Here is a 14,251-nt window from a genome sequence, read left to right as displayed (position 1 = left end):
AGAAGACAAATACAAGCCATGGCTAAGACGAGGGTCAAACCCAAGAGTAGCCTCCTGCAAAGTGTGCAAACATAACGATGCGAGAGTCTGCGCTGACGAGCCACACACCACACGAAAGGTACGCCATAGTAGAGCATTTTAGATTAGGCTAACGTTGCATGTAAAATACATGACACTTTTCTCTGTGCGCGGCAAAACAAGCTCGCCAAAATGGCTTCACTAGTGTGGCAGTATTTTAAGTGTCCGAAAATGACAATAAAATAGCGGTATGCAACGTGTGTGTGAAGCAGAAATCCTGCAGCTCCACCCGCTGTGACGGACCGGTGAGCGGAGCAGAACACACATTAAGAGTTAGACCTAACACACTTAGCTATTTTATCTACCTCTGGAACAAGCTAAACTAGTTATAAATATATTTATTCTTCACTGTCGGGTCGCTCATTACTGGATCAGTGAGCTGCAGGAGATACTGACGGGCTGTCAGGAGAGAGAGAGAGGGAGAGGGGGAAAGAGGAAAAGAGAGCGCTTCCGCTCATTTCTCCCGTGTTATTATCCCAAGTTAAAGGGCCCATGTCATGCTTTTCCGGTTATTACCCGTCCCCTTGTGTGTTATGAAGGTTTTTATGCATGTAAACGGTGTGCAGAGTCAAAACCCTCAAAGTACACCCTGTAGCGAGTAAAACTAACACAGAAAATACCTCCCCAAAACGCCTCGTTGGAGATACGTCATTGTCCATTTGATTCTTCCATTTCGTTCCGGGTACGGCATGATGTCAAGCCGTACCCGGAACGAAATGGACCAATCCGTGGAGCCGTTACGTTACGTCCGCGGAGCCATTACGTTAAGCCCCCGCTGATTGGTTCAAATTGACCAATCCACGGACTTCCTCACACATACACACTCTATGTGCAGGCAGCAGCTCTGCTGATTTATCCTCCCTGACTGCAGGCTGATAACAGACAGTTGGGATCGTGGCGAAATTCTCTCTGCAGACCCATTCTCACAGCGTTTATCAACCTTTTTCTTACTCAATATCAAGCCACACTTATTGTTTTTAATCCGGCTGTGAGTTTGTGTGTGCTCAGGATGAGTTTGGCTGTGTTTCTCTATGTATCCTAAACAAGGAAACAACACCTCCACGGAGCTCAGCGCGATTCACAACGTCCCGACCAATCAGAGCACACTGTGCCCACAGGGAGGGTGGGGGCTGGAGCTATTGGAGCTACAACGAGCCGTTAAAGGCAGAGAGTGAAATTCAGTGAATACACGTAGTTTACAGAGATGCTGTATGAGAAACCAATGTGAGTTTGGAAAATTGCACAATATAAATCTATTCTAGTATACCTCAACAATGGAATTATGATCAGTGGAAATGGCCATGACATGGGCCCTTTAATGTAAACTTGAATAATGTACTTCATTTGAATGTAATAATTATGTTGGTTGTTGTTTGTGGAAGCGCCAGTGAATGAGCCCCATTAACTGAGTTTTAAACATCACTTTAAATGGAAGATCCCCATAGGCCCCGCCTACTCGATCGGATCGGCGATCGGTATCGGCCGATACTGATTCCGGCGATCGGAGCATCCCTAATAATTATATATGATATGTTTTATAATGATTGATCATGAAAGTGTTCTCAAAGCTGGTAAAGGTGCAGCTAGTTTGAATGACTTTGTATACTGCAGGGTAGCTTGTGAATTGACTCCAGGTGGAACTAAAGTCTGATTTAACACTTGATTATATTTCACATCATTCATCCACATCTGTAAAGTAACTAAAGGTATTAAATACATGTAGTGGAGTCAAAGTACACCATTTACCTCTGACTTGTGTTTACTGCCAACCTAAAAGTACCTCAAAAATAGTAATCAATAATGTATTGAAAGGTTATTTGGCTGATTGTTTTATATTGGCTCAGCCAGGTTATATGGGATGCCCAGTCTACGTACAGATGGGTCACTCATTTTGAAATATTAAACTTAGTTTTCTTTTCTAACATTTTTCATCCTCATGTAAAATGCTATTATGAAACACACATGTTGTTTATAGCATAAAGAACATCTGATTTAATGTGAGGTAGGGAAATAATCATTTGAGTATAAGTATGTGTATATAAATATGTAATTTACAACAGCTGTAAGATGCTTGAAAAGCTTGAAAATGCACCTTGAAAAGTGCTTGAATTTGACTTTGGAAAAGGTGTAAGAACCCTGTAGTTTATTGTTACATGTTAGGCTAACGTTGCCTTGGTTAAAGAGCCTGTTGCTGTTGTGTATTGCTTTGAATTATTTAAAACAAATATTATCTTCTTAAACAGGTATGGTAGTCAGGAGCATCACTTCCTAATGTTTATTGATATATTTAGAGGGAGGGGATGGCAAGGAATGCTTCAAAATTTAGATTAGATTAATTTCTACCATTTTTTTAATTCATGGTGGTTTCAGTAATCCCATGGTACTTGAGGACATAAGTAATCTAAATGACTAATGTACTCTTTATGACTTTCAGAAAGGACAGGAGACCAACAGGTGACTATCAAAGGACTAGCAGCAGCATGATTATGACGTTAAAAGTGTTGTTTTAGGAACATCCATTGTAAATACATGGAATTCGATAAACATTGAATAGCATGTCATGCAGTTTGTCTGTGCCTTTTCCTCCGTGTTGTCCTGGAATATAGTCTCCACCATGGTTTGCTGTGCTGCCTGGGGATGCTCCAATCGTTCCGAAAAAGGAGTAAGAATGTACGGCTTCCCCACTGACACAGAGAGGAGGAAAAAATTGCTAACTCAAGTCAGCAGGAGCAATTTAACAATCAAAACAGACAGCCGCAACAAAATATGTGAGGTAATCATATTCAAACACTGCATTTGCACTTTTTCACAAAACGAAGACCACACCATTGGGAAGCTTAATGTTTGGTTTAATACAAATAACAGGGAAAGGCTTGAAAAACTCTTGAGAGTTGAGACTCAGGGTGCAGGGTGAGGGTCTCAGTGCAGGTATTCAGGCTCTATTGAATCCCCCTCTGGTTCGTGTGCTGAAAGAGGGAGAAACAGACAGGAGAAAGGGTTATACACACCTATATAGCACACCTATTGGATGGGAAATTGCCTTGGGGAGATAAGGTGTGGTCTTTGTTTCCAACTGAAGTTATGGAACTTTATTATTTGTGAGTTTAACAAAGTATGACAAATGGCATCAGTAATGGATGTGATATGAATTTGTATAAAGTTGTCTCACATTCTTGGTCGTATTTTACGTACAGTATGTAATGAGTGTATACATGTCCAGTAAGTATGAAGTGTTTCCCAATACTGTGCATTCAACCACTATGGGATATGTATGTGGGCAGACAAAACTGAGTTGTGTGTGTGTGTGTGTGACTGTCACTCTGCAGGCACATTTTGATGCAGACCAGTTTGTCAAGACCAAAAAGGGCAAGACTAGGCTGAGAGCAGATGCTATTCCCACCATCTTTGTGCATCGCCCTGTGGTCAAAAAGAGGAGGGCCCCTGCACCACGATGCACCCGGGACCTGTAAATACAGAGCCCATAGCTGATGATCACAGCTATAGTGTGAAAGGTGACACAGGTATAATAAGTCTGAACTCTTAATAATAAAAGTAATATTTCTTATTTTTAAGTGGTATAATATTTTGAATGTTCGAAAATTAACAGTGCCATGTCTTCTACTTACATTAGTCTCAAAGATTGAGGGAAGAAGGGATGAGGAGACTGAGAGAAGGGAAAGTGAGGGTGAAGAAAGAGGACCAAGACTGGTTCCTCCCTCATGCAGCTCCCCAACGCAGTGGGTGTCTTGGAGAAAGAAGCTCAGGCACTCTCCAGCAGGCTTCCGTCATGCTGTGGAGTACAAGACAAAATCATTAGAATACGGCTGAGGTGGAGAATCGAGCCACAACAAATCCAAAATGACAGGAAAAAAAACCCCTTAAAAGATGGCCATCTTGGAAGCAAGAGCCAATCCAAAAAGGTGAAGAGGAACAACAGCAGCCAAGCTTCAACATCCAGCAACCCCCAAAATAATCCACAGCTCCTATCAAACACATTAGTCGTTGCAATGGAAATATTTGGACTAACCATTGCCCCTCCACCTGCCAGCACCCAACCAACATCACTGCCCCTCCACCTGTAACATCACTGCCCCTCCACCTGTAACATCACTGCCCCTCCACCTATAACATCACTGCCCCTCCACCTGCCAGCACCCAGCCAACATCCCTGCTCCTCCACCTGTAACATCCCTGCTCCTCCACCTGTAACATCCCTGCTCCTCCACCTGTAACATCCCTGCTCCTCCACCTGCCAGCACCCAGCCAACATCCCTGCTCCTCCACCTGTAACATCACTGCTCCTCCACCTGTAACATCCCTGCCCCTCCACCTGCCATACAGTAGGTTACTAATATACACTAACAAGATGTTATATTTAACTAATATTATATTCCTCCACCCCACAAAAAAATCACGTTTAGAAGCCCGTTTTCTCTAATTCCACAACGTTGGATGTTGGATGAAATAACATTAGGAGAACGGATTAATAGCTGTTCATGGTTCACGTGTGTTGCTAACTTTATCCGGTATCCTAGCCTAATCTGTTATCTGTAAACGTTCCCTAAATCAGTAGATTATGGGATAATCCACTAACATCCTTTAATACACATGTTCATTTGACTCAGATGTGCTGATAATATCCGCAATATAAATCTTTAAACGTCTTCTTACCTTTAAAAGTCCATCACGAACGCTGCAACTCTACTGCGCTGCTAGCCGCAGATCCCCCGGAAGTCAGCGGCAAGCTAACTTCCGGGGAACTATTGAGGGCTCCACGATCCGCCATTGCTGTAAAAAAACTGGTCCATTGGAGTGAACGGAGATGTCGTAACTCTTCTATTATATGGCTCTGGTTTGACCATATATCTAACAAGTGAAATCAAAGAGCCAACTAGTGTGCAGCTGCCGTCTGATATCAAGGATATGGAATAAATACTCAAATGGCTTGCCATAATCCGCTGCAAACGACACCCTCCCACCCAAAAGAGTGCCGAGTCACATACGTCCTCCAACCTCCATTCACATGTCTCCACTGCCTTTTGTCTCTCAGCTGTGAGTCTCCGCCCGCTGATTAACACACCTGTTCCCAGTTCAGTTAATCAGTGCCCATGCAGGCGCGTTCACATCACAATATAAAGGCAGCAGGTGAGTGAGGAAAATAAAATGATTTTTCTCTGCCTTTGGTGACACACAGAGCTTGGAGACTTTTTTGGAGACCCACCTTTTCAGGACTCTGTATGCAGTCCATAGTATCACTATCAGGGAGCGCAACCACAGAAGTCAGACGCGAGCCACACAGCTGCCAAATAGTATCCCGGTGCACCTTATTGAGGTGCACTTCGACAAACAAAAGGTGAGGAAACTTTACCAAGTTATAATATTTGAGCAACGAAAGCAAGCGTTAATTAAAGCAGCTTTTTTAAGTGGCTGTCAATTCGTTTTTATTTCTTGTATGCCAATATAATATGGGCTACAGTAGTTATGATGGCCGCCCGGGTACCCCTTCTCCCCTCCAACCCAAAAGGGTTTCATTCCAAGCTTGATGCATAGCTTGGAATGAAACCAACAAAATAGCTTCCATGGTGGTTCGATGGCTTGATCCTGATGGCTTGACTAGCAAACAAAAATAAGAGCTGAGTCCTTCAGGATTAAAGGTAACAATGTCAGACAAGTGGTCTTCAGAACATCATCTACTATGATAACACTCTCAATACTGTATACATGTATTGAAATTATGACATTTCAATACCAGATGGGGATCTGCACTACATATGCAGGAGAAAAATAAATAGGGCTGAGCACCTTGCAAAAGTCGTGGTGTCAGCAGAAGAAGCCAACAAGCTCTTTGAGGAGTTCCTCAGAGTGGTGGACACTTTGGAAGGGAAAAGACTCACGAGGCCATAATTAAAAGATGGTATTGGCCTGGCATGGAGCAGGACATCCGTAAGTGGGTGAGTTAACAAATAATGAGGTAAATTACACATTATGGTACAAAAGTGCAACACAGAAAAGTTTATAGTGTGTTTTTTTGTTCAGATTCTTCAGTGTCCCCAGTGCCAATCAAAGAGGGCCACTATCAAAGAGAAGACTGAGTACAGTCCTATAGAGGTACAAGGAAACATTTGAAGACAGTTTCAGCTTTTAAACATGTCAACAGTGATGTACTGCAATGCTCATGTGTTTTTTTTCCCTCTCAGGTAACAGAGCCTCTGGAGCTTGTTGGAATGGACCTAGTGGGTAAACTCACAGTAACAGATGGTGGCAATCAGTACATTTGTGTCATGGTAGATTATTTCACCAAATGGGCAGAGGCATACCCACTTAAAAGCAAAACAGCAGATGAGGTCAGCAAATTGTATGATTGATTTCTTTTACAAATTTGGTGCACCTAAAAGACTGCTAACAGATCAAGGCGGGGAATTTTGCAATAAGGTACCACTTTGAAGCATTATGACTCCCCATTATGTAACTGTGCTGTGCTAACTTAGGTTCACTTCAAGGTCAACTATAGCCTTTGTGAGAGGCTGGGCATTAAAAGAAGCATGTGCACGCCTTACCATCCACAGACTAATGGGCTTGTGGAAAAACAATACAACAATACAAAGGTATATTTGTTCATAGAATAACAAACATTACTGTTCCTATATTAACTAATCAGAATTGATACCTAAAAAAACAACAAGAGTAAATAAATCAGCTGCTTCATCATATATTAGAAACCAATTTCTGTTCTACTTTCTTGTGTTTGTACTTTACCTGAATTTAGGTCCCTGAACAAACTGGTGGCGGGTGAGCCAAAACGGTGGGACCAACTCCTTCAAGGGACAATGCTTGTTCTTCGAACAAAGACGCAGTTGACCACAAAGTTCAGTCCCTATTATCTGATGTTTGGGAGGGAGGTGAGGTGCCCAAGGAGTACGAAGTAAGATCTGCTAATGTTCTCCTTTTGAATTTTTTTTTATTTCAAACATCTATGTTTTCTCTACATTCTAATGGATTTCTGTGGCAGATAACAGAAGACAAAGTCTGCAGCTTGGTGGAAAGGGAGGATATCTTCGAGGGACTCAAATCACAGGAGGCAGTTTTCACCGAGGTGAAAACCAACATAAAAAAAAGCCAAGATAAGGTCCGCAAGAGGAAACTAGACCACTAGGGTAAGAAGTTGTATTAATTTCCTGACCAACATTTGGCTGGAAGGCTGGGATACACCCTGGATTGATTACCTCAACATCACCGGGTGAACACTCACTGTAACAGATATTGAAAATGTTGACTTTAATTCACCAAGCTTGCATGTCTTTGCACTATGGGAGGACACTGGAGCAGTTGAAGAAACCTCTGAACACAGACTCTAAACAGAAAGGATAACAGCTAAGATCCCAACCTATACATTGCTTGTTTAATTAAATGTAAACAACTTGATTACTGCTTACTCTGGATGAGGGATGTTAACCTAAAGAAAAATGTTTGTCAATATTCTAACATGTGTTTTTTATGTTTCTTTTAAGATTGAGTGCACTGGGTGCACTATGTGGTACCACATGAAATGTGTTCGGGAGCCCTCTGTGAATGAGGATTATTTTTGCAAAGCCTGCACATTTTAGACACACACACACACAGTTTTTTATTTCTGTTGGGAAAATACTCAATATACTCTTCCAATATGAGAGTACACATGATGACAAAGGCCCGACTGTAGCTGTGTACATGACAGGATGTATGATTACCTAGAAGAGCATCAGGACTGTTTTAGGCATGATAGCTATGTGATTAACATGATGATTTTATGGAGATAGACATATGACAAGCATGATCATTTCTGACGTGGGTTTTAGCTAATCTAAACAAATGCTGGAGCTGGTATTAGGGATGGGAACGGAAGATGTGTAAGCTTTCTGCTGTCCTGATGTCAATGGGGAGCTCATTCCACCATTTTGGAGCCAGGATAGCAAACCGACGCATTTTCTCTAATGTCTTCACATTAGAGAGATGAGAGACATGGTTCCAATTTGTACTTTATTTAGGTCGAATTAGATGATTATTATGTGTGTTTACGTTCTGGCCTGCCACGCCACTAGTCTCCTAAAGGGGTGTGGCAGTGGCGCAATCCGTGTGACACACAGAAAATGTAAATGCGTAGTCTCCTCTCTTAACACTGGCCCACATTCACGTCCAATCGTGCCACCTGTCTGCCAACAACTGCGTCATTGTGCTTTTCGGTATTGGTCGTATAAACAGTATTTAGCCTCTTTTTGTTTTTAATTATAACTGTCTTTCTGTTCAGATGACAAATGTGTGCGTCAGGTGACTTAAATCGTGATATGATGTTTGGTTATTAAAATAGCCTTTTTCTCTAGAGCAGTCCTCCCACATGTGATGATATGCCACTAGAATGTATTTATGTTACACTGTTTTTGCACAAGAATCAGCCAACTAGGCTTCATTTTTTATGATAGTTTCTTGACAACCTTTTTTTCCTTTTACAGCGCGAGTGCCTCTCAATCCACGTTGGTCAGGCTGGTGTGCAGATTGGCAATGCCTGCTGGGAGCTTTACTGCCTGGAACATGGGATCCAGCCGGACGGCAGGAAGCCTGGTGACCAGAACATCTCAGGAGGAGGAGGGGACGATTCCTCCAACACCTTCTTCATGGAGACTGGAGCTGGAAAGCACGTCCAGAGCAGTGTTTGTTGACCTGGAGCCCACTGTCATCGGTAAATTCTCATTAATTATAAATGATAAAAGTATCATAAATGCCTTTTCATTTCATCTGTCATTCAAAACCTTAAATAATCTAATGCTCATTACCCTTAGATGAGGTGCGCACGGGGACTTACCGCCAGCTGTTCCACCCTGAGCAGCTGATCACTGGCAAGGAGGATGCTGCCAACAACTACGCCCGAGGACACTACACCATCGGCAAGGAGATCATTGACACAGTGATGGACAGAATCCGAAAGCTGGTCAGTACATTTAGAACAGAAGTCAATTTTTCTGAAGAGTATTAAATGGAAATGAATCAGTTTATTGCTAAGTAGGTTTTCACATACAAGGAGTATGCAATCATATTGTGGTGAATGGCAAAAATAAGTATTGCAAAAGCCAAGTGTCATAACTAATAATAAATATGTGAAGTATATGTTTTAAAATGTAGAGCTGTACAGTGTTTTAAACAAACACAAGACATAACAATCTCGTATCACTCTTTCAAAGTGAGCATATTTCCCCGATTCTGGCCCACTTGCATCGGCTTCCTCCGCCCTGCAGAATTCAGGGTGGAGTATTGCTGTGCTGTGCACTAATACGCTTTTTTATCATTAGCTGTGAACCCTTGGCACTGCTGTCTTTGTATTATATAAATACATTTATTATTATTTCATGATTTTATCTTTTTCTTTCAGTCCGACCAGTGCACCGGTCTTCAGGGTTTCCTGGTTTTCCACAGCTTCGGAGGGGGCACCGGCTCTGGTTTCACCTCTCTGCTGTTGGAGCGTCTGTCCATCGACTACGGCAAGAAGTCCAAACTGGAGTTCTCCGTCTACCCAGCTCCCCAGGTGTCCACCGCTGTGGTGGAGCCCTACAACACCATCCTGACCACCCACACCACCCTGGAGCACTCTGACTGTGCCTTCATGGTTGATAATGAGGCTATTTATGATATCTGCTGTAGAAACCTTGATATCGAGCATCCCTCTTACACAAACCTGAACAGGTTAATGAGTCAAATTGTGTCGTCCATCACTGCCTCCCTTCGTTTTGATGGTGCCCTCAATGTTGATCTGACAGAGTTCCAGACCAACTTGGTGCCCTATCCCCGTATCCACTTCCCTCTGGCCACCTATGCCCCTGTCATCTCTGCAGAGAAAGCTTACCATGAGCAGCTCTCGGTGGCAGAAATCACTAATTCCTGCTTCGAGCCAGCCAATCAGTTGGTGAAATGCGACCCACGCCACGGTAAATACATGGCCTGCTGCCTTTTGTATCGTGGTGATGTCGTTCCCAAAGATGTGAACGCTGCCATTGCCACCATCAAAACCAAGCGCTCCATCCAGTTTGTGGACTGGTGCCCCACTGGTTTCAAGGTGGGCATCAACTACCAGCCGCCAACTGTAGTTCCTGGTGGAGACCTGGCCAAGGTCCAGAGGGCTGTGTGCATGCTGAGCAACACCACTGCTATTGCAGAGGCCTGGGCTCGGCTTGACCACAAGTTTGATCTGATGTACGCTAAGCGTGCCTTTGTGCACTGGTATGTGGGTGAGGGTATGGAGGAGGGAGAGTTCTCTGAGGCCAGGGAGGACATGGCCGCTCTGGAGAAAGATTACGAGGAGGTTGGAGCTGATAGCCTGGGAGATGAGGAGGATGAGGAAGGAGAGGAGTATTAGAAAGGCAAACATTCCGCTTTATTGATCTCTGATCCATGCTGTTTTATTAATGTCAAGAAAATGAAGTTGTTCATTGACTGAACCTGAACCTATGCTTTCCTCTCGTCAATAAATACACTGTTAAACATGACTTATCTGCCTAGATGGGTTGTATGTGTTCACTTGCTCAGTTCAATCAAAAATGTTTTCACACAGAGATGCTATTGCTCAATTCAGTCACTTGGAGGCAGTGGTGTTAAACATGTAGGCTATATATCTTTCTCTGAACAGACCAGGCATGGCAATCTAGTTAAATGCTAGATTAATCACTAAATTATTTGCTACATGTGCTCTTTGGCACAAATCACACCTCATAGTCTTTGGCACTAATCACACCTCATACTTACCACACCCACACACCTACACACTGTACAACACGCACCTACAGCTCCTAAAGCATAATCAGGCTACAGCCGTTGTGTATTTTATTATGTGAAGCACTAAATGGTAGTGATGGCAGTTTGACACTGAAGCTTCGAACGGAGCTTCAACCCTGGACTTCCTATTCCATAGAAGCAGTGATTCGAAGCTTGCTTCAAATCACGTGATATATGACGTCCGAAGCACCAACTGCTTCATTTCCTGAATGAATCACTTGACTGGTTCGCGGTCCAATCACGCGATTCAATGCACTGCCTCGTCTCTATTCTGACAGGTGACAGGTTGAAACAGTTTCGAATTTGAGCGCTTCAACACTTATAACCGCTCTAAACAATGCGCAATGTGTGGGTTGTTGTCGTAGTTTGCGTTGTTGCTGTTGAGTTGTTGTTGGTATTGCATTTTAATTGGATCATTATAGAGCAAGCCAGGAAGAAAGATAGGTCGTTCTGGCTCGGGAAACACTTCGAAATGTGGAGAACTTGTGAACAAAAAGACACTTAAGACTAATATGAAAACCATGTTACTAACTTAAGGTATAGATAGCCCAGTGGATAGAGCCGGCGGCCCGAAGCGACGATGTCCTCCGCGCAGCTGGTTCAAAGCCCGGAACAGATTAACTTTTAATCATTCCTTTTCAACTTTAATACTTTATTAACTGATAAAAGGCCCTCTCCGCCCAAACAAAATTCCAGCACTCTAGTCTCTTCTCAATAACCCAATACGCACAATTATCAATCTTTAATTGCAAATAGAACATGATATTCAATCTTGTGTGTGTACATCGAATATTTTTCAAGGCAAAGATACGTTAAACCCGCTGCAGCCTTGCACTTCGCCAGGAGAGGTCGCTGTAACTGAAGCTTCGAGAAATGAACCTATTTCCGACACAATTGTCCAAGTGGTTCGATGCTTCATTCAAAGCTTCATTTTGCCATCACTACTAAATGGTCTTAGAAAAAAATCGACTCTTTGTTTGTAGATATCTACTAAACTACAGCATACAAATACAGAGAGTAATGTAGGCCTGTTATACTGAATGATATATATTGTACACACTGCTCTGCTTTCTGCACGGACCTCACAGCTGTTCTCACTGTAAACATCGCGTCGCGATGAAAGCAGTTACTAAAATAATATCCAGGGGATGCATGCAGAGCTGTCATTGGCTGAGAAGTCCGGCCGTGCGCGCCTCCACCGTTCCCGGAAATGCATCCGCGGAGGAGCCGTGGAGGACCCATCAGTAGAGGGCCGTGTCTCAATTCAGGGGCTGCACCCTTCGGAGTACGCAGCCTACGCGGTCCACGGAGGACCCAGCCCACGTAGACCGGGTAGGCTGGACCGAGCGGCCTACGAAATGAGACGGTCTAGCCCAGGGTTCGAGTTATGTGGGAGCCAATGGGAGCTGAGCTCCCATAAGGAGGGGTCTGAGCTCCCACGGACGCAGTGAAATCATACATCTGTGGGGGTCGCTAATACATTACCAACAACAACCATTATTTTAATCACAAATAATGCATGTGTCAATGTAATGAGTATTATTGAAAAGAAAAACATGTTTTCCAAAAGAACAACGCATCTCTTGAATAACAATATGCCTGCGCTGCACCTCCAAGGTGCGCAATACTTTATTGCACAATCTATGCCTGTGAGTGTGCAGCGCGAGCCGAGATGAAGTGTGTGTGCGTCGTTGAACCTTTTCATACAGGGCCGTGGTAAGTAGGGGTGCTGAGGGTGCTGAGGTGCTGCAGCACCCCCTGATGGAGGACAGGGAATCTGCACGTCCACAAGATTAAATGGAAATATAATACAAATATAATACAAAAAAAACGAATTTTCGGCATTGATGTTCACATTCATAATTAAGTAAAGATAACACCCTTTTCACCCCGGTTACATTTTCCATGTGCCCTGAGAGGCTCAGTGAGGTAAAGGACTCTGAGTGTTTAGATAGTTCACTTTAGTCTAAGTTATCTCAGTGTGTCTCAAACGGTTTGGTCAATTTATGTAAACAAATATTTCCAAGGCACACCTTTATAATTATTAGGATAAATAAAAACAGGTTTGAAATCATTCCAATGTATACTATAGGACAGTAAACCAACAATATCCTTTAAAACTGGAGAGATTAAAAATTATGGATGAATAAATAAATGTTAACTGGTAAAATAAGATATAATTGAACCAGCAAAAATCTTGCCTAGGGCAGCAAACGGGTCAGAACCGGCCCTGGTGTCATCCCCACAGCACCCCCCATTTGAAACATGTTCCCACGGCTATGTACAACAATACGCCCAAGCTGCCCCTCCTTAAAAGAAATGACAGCTAGTATCTACCTCATTGTTTAGAAAACTAGGTGTGTCTTGTTCTTGTTCGATCAGATGTTTCATGATTCAGCATGTCTCATTGGGCCGTATGAAACAACATGCTCTATTCCAATGCTCAGCTGCTCTGGTTGGATTTCCTACTAACGTAATAGACACTTTGGACATTTATTAATCCTAGTAGATTGTGAGTCATCAAGTTTATTTATAGAGCAGCTTTCAACACAAAGCAATTCAAAGTGCTGTACACAAATATAAGACAATAAGATCGAACAACACTAACATGTGTAGTCAAATTAGTCTGAAAATGATTGAGAAATGTTGCTTCATTTGGATGGAAAATGTGCGAGGCGAAAATGTACCTCACTCTTAGTTTATGATCAACTCACTATATAAAAAAATGAAAATTGGCATCAACAGCACGGAAACAAAACCGGTTGCAACCATGTTGTCAAAGTAGCAGCAAAAGAGCCGATGTGATGTACTGCCCGCTTGTTTGTTTGAGAGCTTGAACAGCAAGTGAAGAAATGCATGGATGACATGTTGATGTGTGGTTCTGTTGCCTCGATATGCATTGAATACAAACTGATGATTATTTGCGATGCATTTATGTGAAGCAGTATTTTATTGGTGTTGCTGGTTAAGATAAGTATGATGTAACTAATATGTAGCTTTATCAATAATGCCGTGCCACATTTTATAAGCTATTTGTTTTGAATGTAAAGTAGTGAAGTGGGAGTTTAAACTAACAGAGATTTCATAAGTAGAGCTACTTCCTTAGGCCCGGGCAGCCGGAAATATGTTTTGTGTGCACACTTTTGGGCCTTTGGGGACTCCGTAGAATCACCGCAGACAATTACATTTCAGGAAGTTACTTTGGAACTTGCATGTCAAGTTTCATGCTATTTTTTGCTAAATGAAAGTTAAAACGTTTCACTATCACTCATATCACTTTGTCTGATATCTATCTATATCTATCTATATCTATCTATATCTATATCTATCTATATCTATCTATATCTATATCTATCTATATCTATATCTATATCTA

General features: G+C 42.5%; 2 protein-coding genes across 2 annotated transcripts; both read left to right on the top strand.

Annotated features, from left to right (window-relative positions):
* The first annotated feature begins 8,556 nt into the window (after positions 1-8,556).
* On the top strand, positions 8,557-10,287 carry LOC117477563 (putative tubulin-like protein alpha-4B). The gene is given in 4 exon segments (XM_034124255.1): positions 8,557-8,791; positions 8,892-9,040; positions 9,479-9,889; positions 9,891-10,287. Coding segments are annotated over 4 exon segments (861 nt in total). The 5' UTR covers positions 8,557-8,613; the 3' UTR covers positions 10,014-10,287.
* LOC117477790 (tubulin alpha chain) lies at positions 10,040-10,459 on the top strand. The gene has a single exon (XM_034124536.1). The coding sequence runs from the start codon at positions 10,040-10,042 to the stop codon at positions 10,457-10,459; it is 420 nt and encodes a 139-aa protein (XP_033980427.1).
* Positions 10,460-14,251: the final 3,792 nt, after the last annotated feature.

This window comes from Trematomus bernacchii, unplaced genomic scaffold (assembly GCF_902827165.1).
Source record: "Trematomus bernacchii unplaced genomic scaffold, fTreBer1.1, whole genome shotgun sequence".
NCBI classification, from domain to species: Eukaryota; Metazoa; Chordata; class Actinopteri; order Perciformes; family Nototheniidae; genus Trematomus; species Trematomus bernacchii.
This window is presented reverse-complemented; position numbering and strand designations above follow the sequence as displayed.

Bases quoted from the DNA above. Each gene is read 5' to 3' on its own strand.
- LOC117477790 (XM_034124536.1), top strand. From the start codon at position 10,040: ATGGCCTGCTGCCTTTTGTATCGTGGTGATGTCGTTCCCAAAGATGTG.